This window comes from Oncorhynchus masou, chromosome 28 (genome assembly GCF_036934945.1).
Source record: "Oncorhynchus masou masou isolate Uvic2021 chromosome 28, UVic_Omas_1.1, whole genome shotgun sequence".
Classification (NCBI taxonomy): domain Eukaryota; kingdom Metazoa; phylum Chordata; class Actinopteri; order Salmoniformes; family Salmonidae; genus Oncorhynchus; species Oncorhynchus masou.
This window is the reverse complement of record NC_088239.1, coordinates 53,571,488-53,592,361: the sequence shown is the minus strand read 5'-3', so window position 1 is coordinate 53,592,361 and position 20,874 is coordinate 53,571,488. Positions and strand designations below refer to the sequence as shown.

Genomic DNA, 20,874 nt, shown 5'->3' with positions numbered 1-20,874 from the left:
ATGTTTTGCCATAGATTTTCATGACGATTTAAGTCAAAACTGTAACTAGGCAACTCAAGAACAGCCAATGTTGTCTTGGTAAGCAACTTCAGTGTATATTTGGGCTTAGGGTTTAGGTTATTGTCCTGCTGAAAGGTGAATTTGTCTCCTAGTGTCATTTGGATAGCAGACTTAATTACACCTTTCATTTTAGATAACATTAATTACATGTCTAATAATGATATGATAAGAAATACGTTGATATTTTGCTATGATTGTTGCTTTTTTCAATTGTTTATTATTGGGATCAAAATCCATGTATGTAAAATATGTTGGTTCCTTGCGAGTTAGCTCTCAATGGGACAATCCTTCTGCAAATATAGACCTGAACCATGTCTTCCAAGATTACGAAGCAGTCGGACGTGTGTTTTTGTCTTGTCCCTTCTTGTCCCTTGTAAACATTGTTTTTCCTTTTTTTCCCCGTATATATATTCAATATTACTTTCTTTTTTTTGTTCTTTTTAAAAAATGTACCCAATTTCATGGCATCCAATTGTTTTAGTAGCTACTATCTTGTCTCATCTCTACAACACCCGTACGGTCACGGGAGAGACGTGCGTCATCCGATACAAAGTCGTGTGTCATCCGATACACAGCACCATTCAACACGTAAGCCAGCCGCACCAATGTGTCAGAGGAAACACCGGGCACCTGGCAACCTTGGTTAGCGCGCACTGCGCCCGGCCCGCCACAGGAGTCGCTTGTGTGCGATGAGACAAGGATTTCCCTACCGGCCAAACCCTCCCTAACCCTGACGATGCTAAGCCAATTGTGCTTCGCCCCACGGACCTCCCGGTTGCGGCCGTTGACAACAGAGCTCGAACCCAGAGTCTCTGCTGGCGCTGCAGTACAGCGCCCTTAACCTCTACGCCACCCGGGAGGCTATTAATATCACTTTCTATCTACGGACTGAATATACTCTCCTGCAACCCGCCTCACCCAATGTGGTACGGATCTTCTATTTGTATACTTATACTTAAGAACTCATCAACTCATCAAAAGCTTGCCAGCTAACTGGCTACCAGCTAACTGGCTACTAGTACATCGGACTGTTAGCTTAAGAGGCCCATGGGACAAATTCTTTGGCCACTATACCCACCATACGGATCCCTGCTGATCCGTCGTCTGAACCGTCGCCTGAACCGGAACCCCAACAAATGCTAGCCAGCAAGCTAGCTACTAGCTAGTAGTCAGCTAGCGGTCATCTAGCACGGAAAACTCTCGCCAGTCTGCACAGCTCGACTCAAACCAGAGCATTTCAAACATATTTTTCTCCATATCTCTGGATTCCTACCACAAGCTCTGAACCTTTATTTATTTATTTTTAATTTTTTTATTTGATTTTTTCACCTTGATCACCGCAGCTAGGTAGCTGCTATTCGAGTGGCCACTCCTGGCTAACATCACTGTCTCAAAGCAATAACCAATTGCTAGGCCCATCTCCCGGCTAGCCAAAGAGGTCCATCAGCCACTACTTGGGCTACAATACCTCTTTTTGCCAATTGGCTTGGATCCCCGCCACTCATCACGAATGGATCACCGACGTGATTCTCCAGATGGGGTTTTTCTCAACTTGCTCCGCTGTCGCTTCATCCCCTGAAATCCCATCCGCTAGCATGCTAGCTGCGGCCTGCTAGCTGTCCAGAGCACATCGAACTGTTAGCTTAAGAGGCCCACCGGACAAATTCTTTGGCCACTATACCTATTCTGCCAATTGGCCTGGTTTACCACACGGAGCCCTGCTGATTTGTCTGCCGATGTAATAGCACGAGGGGGCCACACCAGACTTTCTTCTGTCGTAACCTCCCTCCAAGGCCCTTCTGTTAGCTTGCTATCCCCGGCCCGCAAGCTGCCTGAAGCCACTCTCTGGACTCCTAGGATCACTTGGCTACGCATGCCTCTCGCTAACATCAATATGCCCTGTCCATTGCTGTTTTGGTTAGTATTTATTGCCTTATTTCACTGTAGAGCCTCTAGCCCTGCTCAACACGCCTTATTTAACACTTTAGTTCCACCTACCAGACATGCGGTGACATCACCTGGTTGAAATGATATTTCTAGGGACAATATCTCTTTCATTGTCACTCTAGGCACAGGTTTACCATCACGGTATCCACATGCTACCATACCTTTGTCTGTACAATATGCCTTAAATCTATTTTAGCGTGCCCAGAAATCTGCTCCTTTTCCCAGCTGCCCACTGCACTGAGGCTAGGAAACACTGTCACCACCGATAAATCCACTATAATTGAGAATTTCAATAAGCATTTTTCTACAGCTGGCCATGCTTTCCACCTGGCTACCCCATCCCGGTCAACAGCCCGGCACTTCCCACAGCAACTCGCCCAAGCCTCCCTATATCTCCTTCACCCAAATCCAGATAGCTGGTGTTCTTAAAGAACTGCAAAACCTGGACCCATACAAATCAGCTGGGCTAGACAATCTGGACGCTTTCTTTTTCAAATTATCTGCTGAAATTGTCGCAACCCCTATTATTAGCCTGTTCAATCCCTCGTATCGTCTGAGATTCCCAAAGATTTGAAAGCTGCCTCGGTCATCCCCTTCTTCAAAGGGAGAGACACTCTAGACCCAAATTGCTCCATACCTATATCTATCCTACCCTGCCTTTCTAAGGTCTTCGAAAGCCAAGTCAACAAACAGATTACTGACCACTTTGAATCCCACCGTACCTTCTCTGCTATGCAATCTGGTTTCAGAGCTGGTCATAGGTGCACCTCAACCACGCTCAAGGTCCTAAACGGTATCATAACCTTCGTCGATGAGAGACATTACTGTGCAGCCATATTCATCGACCTGGCCAAGGCTTTCGATTCTGTCAATCATCACATTCTTATTGGCAGACTCAACAGCCTTGGTTTCTCAAATGATTGCCTCGCCTGATTCACCAACTACTTCTTTGATAGAATTCAGTGTGTCAAATCGAAGGGCCTGTTGTCTGGATGTCTTGCGGTCTCTATGGGGGTGCCACAGGGTTCAATTCTCGGGCCGACTCTCTTCTCTGTATACATCAATGATGTCGCTCTCGCTGCTGGTGATTCTCTGATCCACCTCTACGCAGACGACACCATTCTGTATACTTCTGGCCCTTCTTTGGACACTGTGTTAACTAACCTCCAGACGAGCTTCAATGCCGTACAACTCTCCTTCCATGGCCTCCAACTGCTCTTAAATGCAAGTAAAACTAAGTGCATGCTCTTCAACCGATCACTGCCCGCACCAGCCCGCCCGTCCAGCATCACTACTCTGGACGGTTCTGACTTGTATATGTGGACAACTACAAATAACTAGGTGTCTGGCTAGACCGTAAACTCTCCTTCCAGACTCGCATCTCCAATCCAAAATTAAATCTAGAATGAGCTTCCTATTTCGCAACGAAGCATCCTTCACTCATGTAGCCAAACATACCCTCATAAAATTGACCATCCTACCGATCCTTGACTTCGGCGATGTCATTTATAAAATGACACCCACACTCTCCTCAACAAATTGGATGCAGTTTATCATAGTGCCATCCGTTTTGTCACCAAAGCCCCATATATTATCCACCACTGCGACCTGTACGCACTCATTTGCTGCCCATCGCTTCATACTCGTCGCCAAACCCACTGGCTCCAGGTCATCTACAAGTCTCTGCTGGGTAAAGCCCCGCCTTATCTCAGCTCACTGGTCACCATAGCAGCACCCACCCGTAGCACGTGCTCCAGCAGGTATATCTCACTGGTCACCTCCAAAGCCAATTCCTCCTTTGGCCGCCTCTCCTTCCAGTTCTCTGCTGCCAATGACTGGAACGAACTGCAAAAATCTCTGAAGCTGGAGACGCTTACCTCCCTCACTAGCTTTAAGCATCTGCTGTCAGAGCAGCTCACAGATCACTGCACTTGTACATAGCTCATCTGTAATTAGCCCATTCAATCTACCTCATCCCCATACTGTATTTATTTATTGATCTTGCTCTTTTGCACCCCAGTATGCACATTCATCTTCTGTACATCCTACCATTCCAGTGTTTAATTGCTGTATTGTAATTACTTTGCCACCATGGCCTATTTATTGCCTTACCTCTCTTATCCTGCCTCATTTGCACATGCTGTATATTTTTCTACTGTATTTTTGATTGTATGTTTGTTTATTCCACGTTTGACTTTGTGTTGTTGTATGTGTCAAACTGCTTTGCTTTATCTTAGCCAGGTTGCAGTTGCAAATGAGAACTTGTTCTCAACTATCCTACCTGGTTAAATAAAGGTGAAATAAAATGAAATAAAATATCAATAAATGTCTGTACCGCCACAATCAGGTTATATTTACATTACAATTATTAAAGTTTATCCATGGAGACTTAATTGGCCAATGTGCTGAGGTCTTGCACGTGCCTTTATTGAATGTATATTTGAGAAAGACTTAGAGAGGGCAGTGGGTGGCTCTGAGAGAGGATGTGACAGCCTCATCTATAGTGTTGTGAGGGCTGGGGGTTGATTGGTTATTCTCTGTCACTCCGCCCTGGCGGAACTGTTCCACCAGGGGAAATCAGAAAACAGATGCAAGGCAGAAACAAATCTATACTAACACACAGTCTGTTCCTGCGTGTGTGTGTGCACGAGCTCGCATGAGTGCACGCACATTTGGATATTGGTGTATTGAGGAGAATCCACCACATACTCTCTCTCATCCATTTGACCTTGTTTGTACTGTAGACCGCCTACTTCAGTAACTGCAAATACCAAACTGCAAATACCAATGCATCTGCGGAGCATTTCTGTAATTACACAAAGACATCTGCGTTTCCTCAGAGCATTGAGGCAATATGAACACAGGACATGAAGCGTTGGTTCCCAAGGACCAGGAAAGTAAGGCTGGCAGTCATCTCAGAGATAATTGGAGACTAATAGGACGGCATAGGCTAGTCTGATGGGATGGCCTTCCCTGTGCATTAGGCTCCTGTCCAGCCGCAATGTGTGCATGGCTGCGCCTGATAGCAGTTTTGTCAATGGCAGACAACTCAACAATGAGCCACTTGTGTGTACAAAGATCATATCATAGTGCCTATTTGCCAAGTTATTGTTTATTTGTCTGTACATTAGGTCAGCGGTGTGCTTTTCCTCTCATTCTTTGTTTAATAACAGAAGGATCCATATCCCTGCCATCATCCTCGCTGCAGTAGTTGTAGTTGTTGTAATAGTGGAAGTAGTAGTAATAGTAGTAGCAGTAGTAGTATTAGTAGTAGTAGTAGTAAGGCACTGACACAAATGATTGCCTGAAAGAAATTGATAATAAGAATATTGTGGGAGCTGTTTTGTTAGACTTCAGTGCAACTTTTGACATTATCCATAATAGTCTGCTGCTTAAAAAACATATGTGTTTTGACTTTACATCCTCTGCCATATCGTGGATCAAGTGTTACTTATCTAACATAACACAGAGGGTGTTCTTTAACGGATGCCTCTCTAACGTAAACCAGGTAGAGTTAGGCATACCACAAGCTAGCTGTCTTGCCCCCTTACTTTTTTATATTTTTACTAATGTCTTCAGAAACTATTCATACCCCTTGACACATTTTGTTGTTTTACAGCCTGAGTTCAAAATTAATTCAATTACTTTTGTCCCGTATCCATCTACACACAATACCAAAGTGAAAACATGTTTTTCAAAATGTTTGCAAATTAATTGAAAATTAAATATAGAAATATTTGTATCTACGTAAGAATTCACACCCCATTGCTGTGACACTGCAAATTGAGCTCAGGTGCATCCAATTTTCTTTGATCATCCTTGAGATGTCATAACAACCTGTTTGGAGTCCACCTGTTGCCAATTCAGTTGTTTGGACATAATGTCTACATAAGGTCCCACAGTTGACAGTGCATGTCAGAGCAGAAACTGTACCATGAAGTTTAAGGAACTGTCCGTAGATCTCCGAAATATAATTATGATGAGGAATATATCTGGGGAACGGTATAAAACAATTTTGAGAGTGTTGAAAGATTCTTTGAGCAAAGTGGTCTCCATTATTGGGAAATGGAAAAAAAATACGGAACTACCTAGACTCTGAGAGCATAAGGAAAAAGATGATGTGTTCTGATGAGACAAACATTTAATTTGGCCTGAATGCAAAGTGCTATTTCTGGAAAAAAAACGGGTACAGCTCATCAGCTGTCTAGCATCCCTAACGTAAAGCATTGGGGTAGCAGCATCATGCTATGGGGATGCTGGGAGACTAGTAAGGATAGAGGGAACAATTAATGTAGCCAAATACAAGCAAATCCTTAATGAGAACCTGCTTCAGACTACTATTTTATTTTTTATTTTTGCCAAAGCAATGGTCTAATGGCTTCAGAACAAGAATGTGAAAGTCCTTGATTAGCCCAACCAATGCCCAGACGTAAATCCCATTGAAAATCTGTGGAAAGTCTTGAAGATTGCTATTTCCACAGCTCCCCATCTAGCTTAACAGAGCCTGGGAATTTTTGCAAGGTAGAATAAGAGAAAATCCACAAATCCAGTTCAAAGCTCATACAGACATACCCAACACGACTCAAACCTTTAATTGCCGCTTGTCACGCCCTGACCTGAGTATTCTTTGTTTTATTTATATATTTTGGTTAGGTCAGGGTGTGACGAGGGTGGTATGTGTGTTTTGTCTCATCTAGGGTTTTTGTACTGTCTCTGGGTTTTGTAGATTTATAGGGTTGTTTCCATCTAGGTGTTTATGTAGATCTATGGTTGCCTAGATTGGTTCTCAATTAGAGGCATGTGTTTATCGTTGTCTCTGATTGGGAGCCATATTTAGGCAGCCATCTACTTTGGGTATTTGGTGGGTTATTGTCTATGTTATGTTGCATGTTAGCACAGTGTGTATATAGCGGTCACGTTAGTCTTAATCGTTTTGTTGGTTTTTGTTTAAGTCGGACTATGAGGAGACACACGCATACGCACACACACGTTGTATTGTACATTTTAGATTTTACATGTGTAAAAAATTAAGTAATAATGTAATAATGTAATAATGTCTTATATGATGTATTATTTTGTTTATGATGTAGGCTGTTGTTTTGTTTTGTTGTGATGTAATTGTTTTATTCCAGTTTGGGACCCAAGAGTAGAAGCTGCTGCCTTGGCTAATGGGTATCCTAATAAATACAAAATACTAAAAGTAGTGGTAGTAGTAGTAGCTGTTGTAGTTGTGGTTGTAGTAGTAGGAGCAGTAGCAGTAGCAGTAGTAGTAGTAGTAGTAGTAGTAGTAGTTGTTGTATTAGTAGTAGTAGTAGTAACTGTTGTAGTAGTAGTAGTAGCTGTAGTAGTAGTAGTAGTAGTAGTAGTAGTAGTAGTAGTTGTAGCTTTTGTAGTAGTAGGAGAAGGAGTAGTAGCAGTAGTAGTAGTAGTAGATGTTGTAGTAGTAGGATCAGTAGCAGTAGTAGTAGTAGTAGGAGGAGGAGGAGGAGGAGGAGGAGCAGTAGTAGTAGTAGTAGTAGTAGTAGTAGTGGTAGTAGCTGTTGTAGTAGTAGGTTCAGTAGCAGTAGTAGTAGTAGTAGTAGTAGTAGTAGCTGGCTGTTGTAGTAGTAGGATCAGTAGTTGTAGTAGTAGTAGTAGTAGCTGTTGTAGTAGTAGGAGGAGGAGCAGTAGCAGTAGTAGTAGTAGTAGCTGTTGTAGTAGTAGGATCAGTAGCTGTTGTAGTATTAGTAGTAGGAGGAGGAGCAGTAGCAGTAGTAGTAGTAGTAGCTGTTGTAGTAGTAGGATCAGTAGCAGTAGTAGTAGTAGCTGTTGTAGTTATAGTAGTAGTAGTAGCTTTTGTAGTAGTAGTAGTAGTAGCTGTTGTAGTAGTATTAGTAGTAGCTGTTGTAGTAGCAGCAGCTGAGTGATTCTGTTACAGAAATGGATTTATACAGTCTGTCCTAGCACAGTATGATAATGGTAGTCGCAATAAAAAAGCTAAGGTGTATCAAGGGTGTGCAGAGGTGTGAATGACTGACTTGTATGGGTTGGAACAGGCAAAAACAGCCTATGCAATTCAAGGGAAAAGTAGTATAAACAACTGAAGTGATAATGGGAGAGTGCTAGGAATTAATAGGTGATAGTTAACCAATATGATATTGTAACCAAATGGTACTGACAAGGGAAGCATGGTAGAGAGGTGGTAATAGAGACACAGCTTATGAGTGACACCTCTGAGGGCAACTTATGTTCCTCTCTGAATTAGATAAGAAGCTGAGGAGAAGAAGATGATTTAGTGAAGCATTAGTGCATGGGCCGCTCATTAAACCACACATAGTGTTAATCAGGGCATGAAGGTGCCTAGTGAAGAGGGTACAAGCTAAATTATGTATCTCACAATCTATTTTAATAAAGCTGCACATGAAAACATTTGAGAGTTGAATGCTTCTCACTCGATTCTTTTAGGAGAATGTGTAAATGCACACTGAATTTGACGAACACACCTTGTTTTAGCTGCCCTCACATAATGTATCACACACAAAACACGGAACAAATATGCAATTAAATGTATTTTACAATTAATTAACATTGTTGTGTTTCCATAATGTTGGTTTGCCTAATTAGACATTTTTTTTTTTGTTAAGAGTGTGGGGCCACACTTAAAATTTAATTTCTCAATCTCAAGATGCAATTAAGACCCGTCAATTTACTTAGAACGCATTGTAGCGGCTCCTATCAGATAACCTGGCATTATGTTGACCTCACCAGACCTTGATTATGGCATCAGCCAATTATAAATGTTGACGTAGATGGATGTGAACAAACACTTTAACATAACATCGTCCTTAACAAAGCACTCTCGTTATCATCCTACAGATGGCAGCATTGCAGTAGCGGGGTTTTTTAATTATATTAAATACGTTTTTTGCTAGTCCGGACTCAAACCCAGATTGGCGAGCATCCACACTAGAGGAAGGTTTAGCGTTCTACAGTACACCTGTCAATCAACTGATCGCCACATCCTACTGCATGCTGTAGGGTTATTAATAAGGTGGTAGCACAATACCATTCAGTGCTTTCAGGGTGTGTTCATTGTCATAGTGACAACTGCAAATAATAATTCAACATACATACAATGAAAAATAATGTTTTTAAATGTAGAAATTCAACAGAAGATGCAGTTTAGCCTGCTGTTAATACAAATGTAGTTATTTGTTACATTTGAATGTGTGTAAAACCTAGTACTACTACCTATTTCTCTGAGAGTGAGGTGGATATATAGCATTTTGCAAAAAAAACATGATTATTTGTCTCTCTGAAATGAAACCATCAAGTGATCGATTTTTTAACAAATACATGTCTGTCATCAAACAACCCCATGCTATGAAAATATCATTTATTTAATTAAATAATAAAAGCAAATTTACCAACATTTCTGAAAATGGAAATATAACGTAAGGTAATGGAACTCTTCATGTGCTGTAGGATGCTACTCGGCCTCCATTGGTCAAATAATTCATTCTGATAAACTGTCGCCCCGAGATGATACAATTTAAATCTGAATTTTAGAACATACATTTTGTTGCACTGAAGCCCAAGTACCATCAAATGCATTTTATTCCTTGGTCTCATTCTATCTCATAATTTGTTCAGTTTTGCGACACATTCGAAACTGTATCATGCAGACAACATCACGGTCACATTTTCTTTCATAGAGCAAAACCTAGGATGATTGGACTGTCACCATGACATACACATGTGATAACCAATGAAACACAGCTATGGACTATGTTAAACCAGACATTCATCCTATCTTTTGATTAGAGGATGTTTACAGGCTATCACATTACGGAGGTTTAGCCCAGAGAAAAGAGCACACATAAGAAATGGATGCACTCCTCAGGAGAAAATCAATGCACCCTTAATAACAGATCGTTAGTGACTCTGTAAGGGGAGCGCTTTTAATGTAAACAGCTCACTCTCACCTAAGGATGAAGACCGATATCACACCAGGCTACATGTACAGATATTGGATCTTCAGTTTATCACCCTGTTACAGGAGAACTTTCTGGAAATGTTCAACTTGTAGTGTATTTGAGGTTTAAAAGAGGCTTCTGAAGTTTGTATTTTCCACTTAGAAATTTCAGACTTGATTTTCCCCTTAAGAAAAATATATCAACCCCTGCCAAAATGTCTATGAATTATAATCCACATAACAATTCACCTTTTCTGTTGCTGCAGGATTCATTTCCTGCTGTAGAAAGCTGGCTCAAAATAAGATCCTACATCTTCATACTGACCGATTGTCATGATCACCATCACTGATTCAACCGTCTGTATCTGCAGTATTTCTTCTACATGTTTTATAACCCAAAGTAGTAGTAGCAGGATATCCAAAGAGACGGAACAGCATGATCAGATTCCCTTTTTTGTCTGTGCGTTTGCTTATTTAATGATGTGCGTTCAAAGGGTTAGTATACATGTATGTATTTTGTTTGGACACAGAGTTGTTTAATTCCATAGGGTTTCTAGAGAGAGCTGGCTCCTTTGTTTAAACTTTTTGGAAGTGAACACCATGATTTACTCAGACCCCTAACCACTCTGTTATGGGTCAATGTGAAGTGGCTAGATTCTAAATAGATATGCCTCTGGATTTGTATACACAATCGCCAGCTCCTGAATGTTCATTTGCTGTGTTTCAGCTTGCTTTTATGACATCTCTAGTTTTGGCTCAAGCACTGTGGCGGCTTGTGGGAAGACTCAATTCTGGTCGATTGCAGTTAAAACCAAATTAAAACCACAATTTTCTACACCATTTCCAACCAGATGGGTTGTTGTCAGACACTTTCAGTAAAAATCTTTTTTCCTCTCTCTCTCTCTCTCTCTCTCTCTCTCTCTCTCTCTCTCTCTCTGTCCCTCTCTGCAGCCTCTGCCATGCGGCGCCGCTGGCTTATGGTGCCTCTGCTCATGCAGGTGTGGCTGGCAGCATCTCCGTCCCTCAGCGAGCGTCCATGCCCCAAGAGCTGTCGCTGCGATGGGAAAATTGTCTACTGTGAGTCCAGCGGTTTTCGCGATGTGCCCAAGAACCTCTCAGGGGGCTGCCAAGGCCTGTCCTTACGCTACAACAGTCTGGTCAGTCTCAGAGCTGGACAGTTTGTGGGCCTCAACCAGCTCATCTGGCTCTACTTAGACCACAACTACATTGCCTCTGTAGACGTACTGGCCTTCCAAGGCGTCCGAAGGCTCAAGGAGCTGATACTGAGTTCAAACAAGATCACAATGCTCCACAACACCACTTTCCACCCTGTACCCAACCTCCGCAACCTGGACCTGTCTTACAACAAACTGGCGTCTCTGCAGCCGGGCCAGTTCCAGGGCCTCCGCAAGCTCCTCAGCCTGCACATGCGCTCCAACTCCTTGAAAAGCATTCCTGTGCGTCTGTTCCAGGACTGCAGAAACCTGGAGTTCCTGGACCTGGGCTACAACCGCCTGCGCAGCATCACACGCAATGCCTTCTCAGGCCTGCTGAAGCTGACCGAGCTGCACCTGGAGCACAACCAGTTTTCCAAGATAAACTTTTCCCACTTCCCACGCCTCTACAACCTGCGGGCGCTATACCTGCAGTGGAACCGCATCCGCTCCATGAGCCAGGGCCTCACCTGGACCTGGACCTCCCTGCAGAAGCTGGATCTGTCTGGCAATGATCTGCAAGAGGTGGATGCTACAGTCTACCAATGCCTGCCCAACCTTCAAACACTCAATCTGGATTCCAACAAGCTGACCAATGTGTCCCAGGAGACCGTGTCTGCCTGGATGTCTCTGATCACCATCAGCCTGGCGGGGAATGTGTGGGACTGTGGTCCTGTGGTCTGCCCCCTGGTGGACTGGCTGAGGAACTTCAAGGGGAACAAGGAGAACAACATGATCTGTGCTGCCCCCAAGGAAGCGCAGGGAGAGAAGGTCATGGATGCTGTTGACACCCAAAGTGTGTGTCGGGATAATGCAATCACACCCCTCACGGCCAGCGCCCCACCCACACCATCTAATGACCCAGACCAGACAGAGCGCCGCCCAGTCTACCCCACACCACCCACGCAAGGTGGGGAGAGGGGGGAGGGATCCAAAGGAGGCCCTACGTCTCCAGCTGTTACCTCGGTTGTGGCGCCACCACCTGAACAGTTTGAGCCTGTGTCCTTTCACAAGATAGTGGCGGGGAGCGTTGCCCTGTTCTTGTCTGTGGTGATGATCCTGTTGGTGATCTACGTTTCGTGGAAGCGCTATCCCAGCAGTGTCAAGCAGCTGCAGGAGCACTCGGCCGCAGCTCGTAAGCGTCGGAAAAAAGCCAGAGAGACGGAGCGTACGCTGAGTTCCCCACTGCAGGAGTACTATGTGGACTACAAGCCCACCAATTCGGAGGCCATGGACGTGCTTGTCAATGGGACTGGCTCCTGCACCTACACCATCTCAGGCTCCAGGGAATGCGAGGTATGACCCACACCATCCGCCACCCCTCCTAATCAAATCTCTTCCACAGCGAGGCAACCTGAGGTAAATGTTTACTGCTTTTGATTTATATTACATCAGTGGCTTTATTTCCGTATCTCCCCTCTTGGATTGGCTGTAGTTTTGTTTTTGTAAGGAATGGTGTCCTCTTTGTGGGATGTCGCTATCCTTGCCTTGAGTAGTTTTCATTGTGATCAAAGAAGAGTTATGCTGTTATCACTTACACCCTTGTCTCTGTTAATAAGAGGAAAAACATTGTTTGATGTAAAATTGTGTTGAAATGCAATAAGTACAACCGATTAGATTTCCTATCCTGAATAATTTCACTAGCTTGTTTGTGATAAGTTTTCTTTCTGTATTCTGAGAGGTGGATTCTATTGCTTATTTAGGTGCAGTTTTTACCCACCAAAATGCCAAAGGCATTTTTTTGTTTGTGTTTATCATATCTCAGTTCTGTTTTCAATTAGCCACTTTGTTTGTGGGGAGATTCATCCCTAGACACTTGGAATGATAATGGACACTGTTGTGACAGCAAGAAGATTCCCTCTCTACTGATGACTTTATCCTACACCTATTATAGCCCAGACTCACAATGGATGCCGGTAAACAGTTCATACACAGCTTCCTCTTTCTAGCTTACCATCTATGCCTCTTTGTCTTCATCTTACAATCATATACCTACAGGTGTACAACAGACACACACACACACACATATACATTTACATTTACATTTAAGTCATTTAGCAGACGCTCTTATCCAGAGCGACTTACAAATTGGTGAATTCACCTTCTGACATCCAGTGGAACAGCCACTTTACAATAGTGCATCTAAGTCATTAAGGGGGGGGGGGGGGGTGAGAAGGATTACTTATCCTATCCTAGGTATTCCTTGAAGAGGTGGGGTTTCAGGTGTCTCCGGAAGGTGGTGATTGACTCCGCTGTCCTGGCGTCGTGAGGGAGTTTGTTCCACCATTGGGGGGCCAGAGCAGCGAACAGTTTTGACTGGGCTGAGCGGGAACTGTACTTCCTCAATGGTAGGGAGGCGAGCAGGCCAGAGGAGGATGAACGCAGTGCCCTTGCTTGGGTGTAGGGCCTGATCAGAGCCTGGAGGTACTGCGGTGCCGTTCCCCTCACAGCTCCGTAGGCAAGCACCATGGTCTTGTAGCGGATGCGAGCTTCAACTGGAAGCCAGTGGAGAGAGCGGAGGAGCGGGGTGACGTGAGAGAACTTGGGAAGGTTGAACACCAGACGGGCTGCGGCGTTCTGGATGAGTTGTAGGGGTTTAATGGCACAGGCAGGGAGCCCAGCCAACAGCGAGTTGCAGTAATCCAGACGGGAGATGACAAGTGCCTGGATTAGGACCTGCGCCGCTTCCTGGGTGAGGCAGGGTCGTACTCTGCGGATGTTGTAGAGCATGAACCTACAGGAACGGGCCACCGCCATGATGTTGGTTGAGAACGACAGGGTGTTGTCCAGGATCACGCCAAGGTTCTTAGCGCTCTGGGAGGAGGACACAATGGAGTTGTCAACCGTGATGGCGAGATCATGGAACGGGCAGTCCTTCCCCGGGAGGAAGAGCAGCTCCGTCTTGCCGAGGTTCAGCTTGAGGTGGTGATCCGTCATCCACACTGATATGTCTGCCAGACATGCAGAGATGCGATTCGCCACCTGGTCATCAGAAGGGGGAAAGGAGAAGATTAATTGTGTGTCGTCTGCATAGCAATGATAGGAGAGACCATGTGAGGTTATGACAGAGCCAAGTGACTTGGTGTATAGCGAGAATAGGAGAGGGCCTAGAACAGAGCCCTGGGGGACACCAGTGGTGAGAGCGCGTGGCGAGGAGACAGATTCTCGCCACGCCACCTGGTAGGAGCGACCTGTCAGGTAGGACGCAATCCAAGCGTGGGCCGCGCCGGAGATGCCCAACTCGGAGAGGGTGGAGAGGAGGATCTGATGGTTCACAGTATCGAAGGCAGCCGATAGGTCTAGAAGGATGAGAGCAGAGGAGAGAGAGTTAGCTTTAGCAGTGCGGAGCGCCTCCGTGATGCAGAGAAGAGCAGTCTCAGTTGAATGACTAGTCTTGAAACCTGACTGATTTGGATCAAGAAGGTCATTCTGAGAGAGATAGAGGGAGAGCTGGCCAAGGACGGCACGTTCAAGAGTTTTGGAGAGAAAAGAAAGAAGGGATACTGGTCTGTAGTTGTTGACATCGGAGGGATCGAGTGTAGGTTTCTTCAGAAGGGGTGCAACTCTCGCTCTCTTGAAGACGGAAGGGACGTAGCCAGCGGTCAGGGATGAGTTGATGAGCGAGGTGAGGTAAGGGAGAAGGTCCCCGGAAATGGTCTGGAGGAGAGAGGAGGGGATAGGGTCGAGCGGGCAGGTTGTTGGGCGGCCGGCCGTCACAAGAAGCGAGATTTCATCTGGAGAGAGAGGGGAGAAAGAGGTCAGAGCACAGGGTAGGGCAGTGTAAGCAGAACCAGCGGTGTCGTTTGACTTAGCAAACGAGGATCGGATGTCGTCGACCTTCTTTTCAAAATGGTTGACGAAGTCATCTGCAGAGAGGGAGGAGGGGGGGGGGAGGAGGATTCAGAAGGGAGGAGAAGGTGGCAAAGAGCTTCCTAGGGTTAGAGGCAGATGCTTGGAATTTAGAGTGGTAGAAAGTGGCTTTAGCAGCAGAGACAGAGGAGGAAAATGTAGAGAGGAGGGAGTGAAAGGATGCCAGGTCCGCAGGGAGGCGGGTTTTCCTCCATTTCCGCTCGGCTGCCCGGAGCTCTGTTCTGTGAGCTCGCAATGAGTCATCGAGCCACGGAGCGGGAGGGGAGGACCGAGCCGGCCTGGAGGATAGGGGACATAGAGAGTCAAAGGATGCAGAAAGGGAAGAGAGGAGGGTTGAGGAGGCAGAGTCAGGAGAAAGGTTGGAGAAGGTATGAGCAGAGGGAAGAGATGAAAGGATGGAAGAGGAAAGAGTAGCGGGGGAGAGAGAGCGAAGGTTGGGACGGCGCGATACCATCCGAGTAGGGGCAGTGTGGGAAGTGTTGGATGAGAGCGAGAGGGAAAAGGATACAAGGTAGTGGTCGGAGACTTGGAGGGGAGTTGCAGTGAGGTTAGTGGAAGAACAGCATCTAGTAAAGATGAGGTCGAGCGTATTGCCTGCCTTGTGAGTAGGGGGAAGGTGAGAGGGTGAGGTCAAAAGAGGAGAGGAGTGGAAAGAAGGAGGCAGAGAGGAATGAGTCAAAGGTAGACGTGGGGAGGTTAAAGTCGCCCAGGACTGTGAGAGGTGAGCCGTCCTCAGGAAAGGAGCTTATCAAGGCATCAAGCTCATTGATGAACTCTCCGAGGGAACCTGGAGGGCGATAAATGATAAGAATGTTAAGCTTGAAAGGGCTGGTAACTGTGACAGCATGGAATTCAAAGGAGGCGATAGATAGATGGGTAAGGGGAGAGAGAGAGAATGACCACTTGGGAGAGATGAGGATCCCGGTGCCACCACCCCGCTGACCAGAAGCTCTCGGGGTGTGCGAGAACACGTGGGTGGACGAAGAGAGAGCAGTAGGAGTAGCAGTGTTATCTGTGGTGATCCATGTTTCCGTCAGTGCCAGGAAGTCGAGGGACTGGAGGGAGGCATAGGCTGAGATGAACTCTGCCTTGTTGGCCGCAGATCGGCAGTTCCAGAGGCTACCGGAGACCAGGAACTCCACGTGGGTCGTGCGCGCTGGGACCACCAGATTAGGGTGGCCGCGGCCACGCGGTGTGGAGCGTTTGTATGGTCTGTGCAGAGAGGAGAGAACAGGGATAGATAGACACATAGTTAACAGGGTACAGAAGAGGCTACGCTAATGCAAAGGAGATTGGAATGACAAGTGGACTACACGTCTCGAATGTTCAGAAAGTTAAGCTTACGTAGCAAGAATCTTATTGACTAAAATGATTGAAATGAAACAGTACTGCTGGAGTAGGCTAGCTGGTAGTGGCTGCGATGTTGACACTACACTAATCAAGTCGTTCCGTCGAGTGTAATAGTTTCTACAGTGCTGCTATTCGGGGGCTAGCTGGCTAGCTAGCAAGGTTGATTGCGTTCCGTTACTTAAAAGAACGACAATAGCTGGCTGGCTAACCTAGAAAATCGCTCTAGGCTACACAATTGTCTTAGATACAAAGACGGCTATGTATCTAGCTAGCTACGATCAAACAAAACAAACCGTTGTACTGTAATAGTTACTACGGTGCTGCTATTCAAACAGTAGAAGAACGACAATAGCTGGCCAGCTAACCTAGAAAGCTAACCTAGAAAATCGCTCTAGACTACACAATTGTCTTAGATACAAAGACGGCTATGTAGCTGGCTAGCTACGATCAAACAAACAAACACACACACACAACACACAACACACATACATCACAATACATGTACTTCTACAAATATTAATTGTCTAAAACTTCCATAAGGAGTGCGACTGGGAATGTTTGAATTCACTGGACAAATGAATAATTAGACAAACAAAAAGATAAAACACACTGTGGGACAAAGTCCAGTGCTTCTCTTTCTTCTGGAATCACCCTGTTTTTGAAAACATAGTAGAATCTCAACAGATAGAAGCGAAGCATATATTTCACATCATTTCAACGTTTACATTTGCTCCTACTGTTTGTTTTGTCCTCTATGTTGCGTCACCCCCCCCCCCCCAAAAAAAAGGTTTGTTTATTTTCAGAACTGTATTTTATAAAGTGTTGTTTTCTTCAGATAACTTGTAAATGGTCTTCAATCAGGTCTGGTTAAACTGGTCTTGGATCAGTGTTTCAAGGCGTATTCTCTGTGTTCACTGTGACCGTTTAGCTCTGATGCTGTTAAAAGTGTCTTTTTGCATTCTGACGTTTGCCTTTGAAGACAGTGTGTTTGTTTGTCTGTCTGGCTGTGGATTTTATGACTGGTGATTTGGCCCACTCATATGCTTTTTTTATATGCTGTGTTACGCAATATGTTACTCTTACAAGGTAGGGAATTGCTCAAATGGGTCTTCAACAAGTTCAAAGGAAAAGGATACACTAATATTCATCTGCAATTTCAGGTAATTTTTTCCTTTCTTCTTTTGGACAACTCTCATATTTATTCAGGCCTGAAAATGCGACAAGCAAAACCGTGTTTGCTGACAGGATACAACAAAAGAAAAAAAACGTAAATTTGTCTTATGACATCACAGTGTTTCTGAGATAAATGTATGTTGATTTCCCATAAAAAGCCAGATCATTAAGTCAGATTGTTAATGGCTTGAACAGCATCACACCACAAAACACTCTGAGGATTGCCGGTGGAAAAAAAATTGGTCTGCAATTCAGCAGGCAAGCTGAACTTGGATGGTAGTGTCTTTAGTTGACAATTAGGCATGCGGGGGACTTCAAACACTCACCGTTAGTGAGAGAATATCTCTCTCATCCTCCTAATCCTGTCTCTTACACACTGCGGTTCTGTGCCGTCGCTTTTCACAATGCCTTTTGATCCTTGCTTAATGAGGGTGTTAGATCACCAATATAGCAATCGGATTACCTGGAAAAGAAGCAAAGACTGCTCTCTTCCTTACAATTTTCCCCAAGGCAACCCAAGTGCATCTTTATTGGTACTCTCCACTTATATATTCCCTACCTAATTTGCTTTCTCTCCTTGTCCCTCTTCCTCATTTTATTATCTCTACAACATCTATTCTTGTTCTCTTCTCCCCGTCTGGCTTGGTGGTCACCATTTTCTCCCTTTATTTCCTTTTAACATCCACTTTTCAAAGCCTTAAACTTGTTTTATTGAAGCTTCTAGACTTATTTTACAACATGATGAGCCACTGGGCTTTTGCATTCATTGCATGTGTTTTAATTGTTTATGCAGTTATGTAGCTGTTTGCTTACACTAGTAGTGCAAGACTTTTTCTCCTCCGGACAAAAATAACCTTGTCAGGTTATTGTGGCTGACAGTGCCATTAGAGTCATCCTGGGCTGGAGGCACGGCAGCCTGAAGAGTTGTGAGACAGGCAGACAGACAGTTGGCTGGCAGCGAGACAGGCAGAAAGACAGGTAGAACAGTAGACTGGCAGAGAGACAGGTAGAACAGTAGACTGGCAGCGAGACAGGCTGAGAGACAGGTAGAACAGTAGACTGGCAGAGAGACAGGTAGAACAGTAGACAGGCAGAGAGACAGGTAGAACAAAAGACTGGCAGCGAGACAGGCTGAGAGACAGGTAGAACAGTAGACTGGCAGCGAGACAGGCAGAGAGACAGGTGAAACCAGGTAAGCTGGAAGGGCAGGATACATAGAAGGTAGGAAACTTGACACACAGACATGAAAGGCAGTTAGGCAGGCTGAAAAATCAGCAGCCATCCAGACTAGACAGATAGATTGGCAGTGCTGGGTCCACACATACACAAAGACAGCTCTCCACAGACAGCTGTCCATCCTGTGATCACCGCCAGCGCAAAGCTTCTTTTTTTTGCCAGATCAGAGGTCTTTAAAGCAAAGTCCAGCAGATTGGCATGTTTTCCGCTGTGGCTGGATCAAACTGCAAGGCAAAAGAGGAAACAACAGACAGAATTAAAGGACAGATCCTATCAAACCAATGTCAAATCCTTTTGCCCAATTCAGATCAGTAAGTATGTCTGTAACTTATTGAGGCCAGCTGTGCTGAATTTATCATGATCTGACACACTTTGGCCGCTTTTACACAATTGGGCTGCGTTTACATAGGCATTTATACAGACAGCCCAATTTTTCCACTAATTGGTCTTTGAAATGGGCTGCCTGTGTTAGCGCAGGCTAACGTTACTATTCATAGATTCACTTTTTATGAATATATACAGTAGATAAATCCATGGTATCCTGCTTATGGTGAAAGACACACAGTGGCTGCGTTTACACAGGCAGCCAAATTCTGATATTTTTTCCACTACTAATTGGTCTTTTGACCAATCACATCAGATCTTTTCACATTAGATATTTTTCAGAGCTGATCTGATTGGTCAAAAGACCAATTTGTGAAAAAAAAACATCAGAATTAGGCTGCCTGTGTAAATACAGCCAGTTTCAGAGTTCAAAATACCTTCCTCCTGTGTGTAGGTGTGTGTCTCTGCTTGAGTGCCTGTGCAGGATATGCACACGTGGGCACATACAAGAAACCTATCGCTCTCCTGCTAGGCTATTCTTAGAGGCCTCATATCTTTGTTTTTTCCACCCTTTTCCTATGCTTCTTCAAGCACACATTATTTTTTAGTGAATTACCTATCTATCATTCGCCCCAGTCAGGCTCCTGCTCTATGGCAAGTACTGCTGCTGCCGCTGCTACTGCTGCTGCATAGACTCTAATGCCATTTGGCTGCCTTCCACTGCAGGAAAATGCACGCCACTCACAATTGATGAGTTCTATTCTCCCTGCAAGGGTATAGTATTCTATCCTCACATGTCCAGTGTGTAGCTTTTTCACATCATAGGAACGGGATAGATTCAGACACACGTTTGAAGTCTCTTACCATCGCAAAAAAACTGTGTTTTCATCAATGTCATGCATCCCCAGGCATTGACTAGCATGGATGTGTGCAAGAGAGAGAGAGAGAGAGAGAGATGGGGTGGGAGAGGGAGGAAGAGAGAGAGGGGTGGGAGAGGGAGGAAGAGAGAGAGAGAGATGGGAGAGGGAGGAAGAGAGAGAGAGGGGTGGGAGAGGGAGGAAGAGAGAGAGAGAGAGATGGGGTGGGAGAGGGAGGAAGAGAGAGAGAGATGGGATGGGAGAGGGAGGAAGAGAGAGAGAGAGGGGTGGGAGAGGGAGGAAGAGAGAGAGAGGGTGGGAGAGGGAGGAAGAGAGAGAGAGATGGGGTGGGAGAGGGAGGAAGAGAGAGAGGGGTGGGAGAGGGAGGAAGAGAGAGAGAGATTGGGTGGGAGAGGGAGGAAGAGAGAGAGAGGGGTGAGAGAAGGAGGAAGAGAGAGAGAGATGGGGTGGGAGAGGGAGGAAGAGAGAGAGAGAGAGATGGGGTGGTAGAGGGAGGAAGAGAGAGAGAGATGGGGTGGGAGAGGGAGGAAGAGAGAGAGAGGGGTAGGAGAGGGAAGAAGAGAGAGAGAGAGATGGGGAGAGAGATGGGGTGGGAGAGGGAGGAAGAGAGAGAGCGGAAGAGAAGGGAGAGAGAGCAACAGAAGGGTGGCGAGAGAGATAAAGGGAGAGGGGGAGAAAGAGAGGGGGGGAGAGAGAGAGACACGCTCACACACACACATTCTCTAGAGATATGTGGCCTATGAAGCGACCCTGAGGGTGCTCCTTGCATACATGTCATATATTCGAAGGCTGTCTTTCACTATGAAAAATAATGGTGCCTTTTATCAATTGGATTAGCAAGGTAATAAAAGGTTGTTTTGTTTTTGCA

The 20,874-nt window shown here is 45.1% G+C and overlaps 1 protein-coding gene across 1 annotated transcript in view; it reads left to right on the top strand.

Moving 5' to 3' along the window:
• The window catches only part of LOC135517910 (leucine-rich repeat transmembrane neuronal protein 4-like), a 132,545-nt gene that overhangs the window by 7,009 nt on the left and 104,662 nt on the right, over positions 1-20,874 (top strand). Inside the window, exon 2 of the mRNA XM_064942613.1 lies at positions 10,913-12,471. Coding sequence (XP_064798685.1) covers positions 10,913-12,471 — 1,559 coding nt within the window. The remainder of the gene's footprint in view (positions 1-10,912; positions 12,472-20,874) is intronic.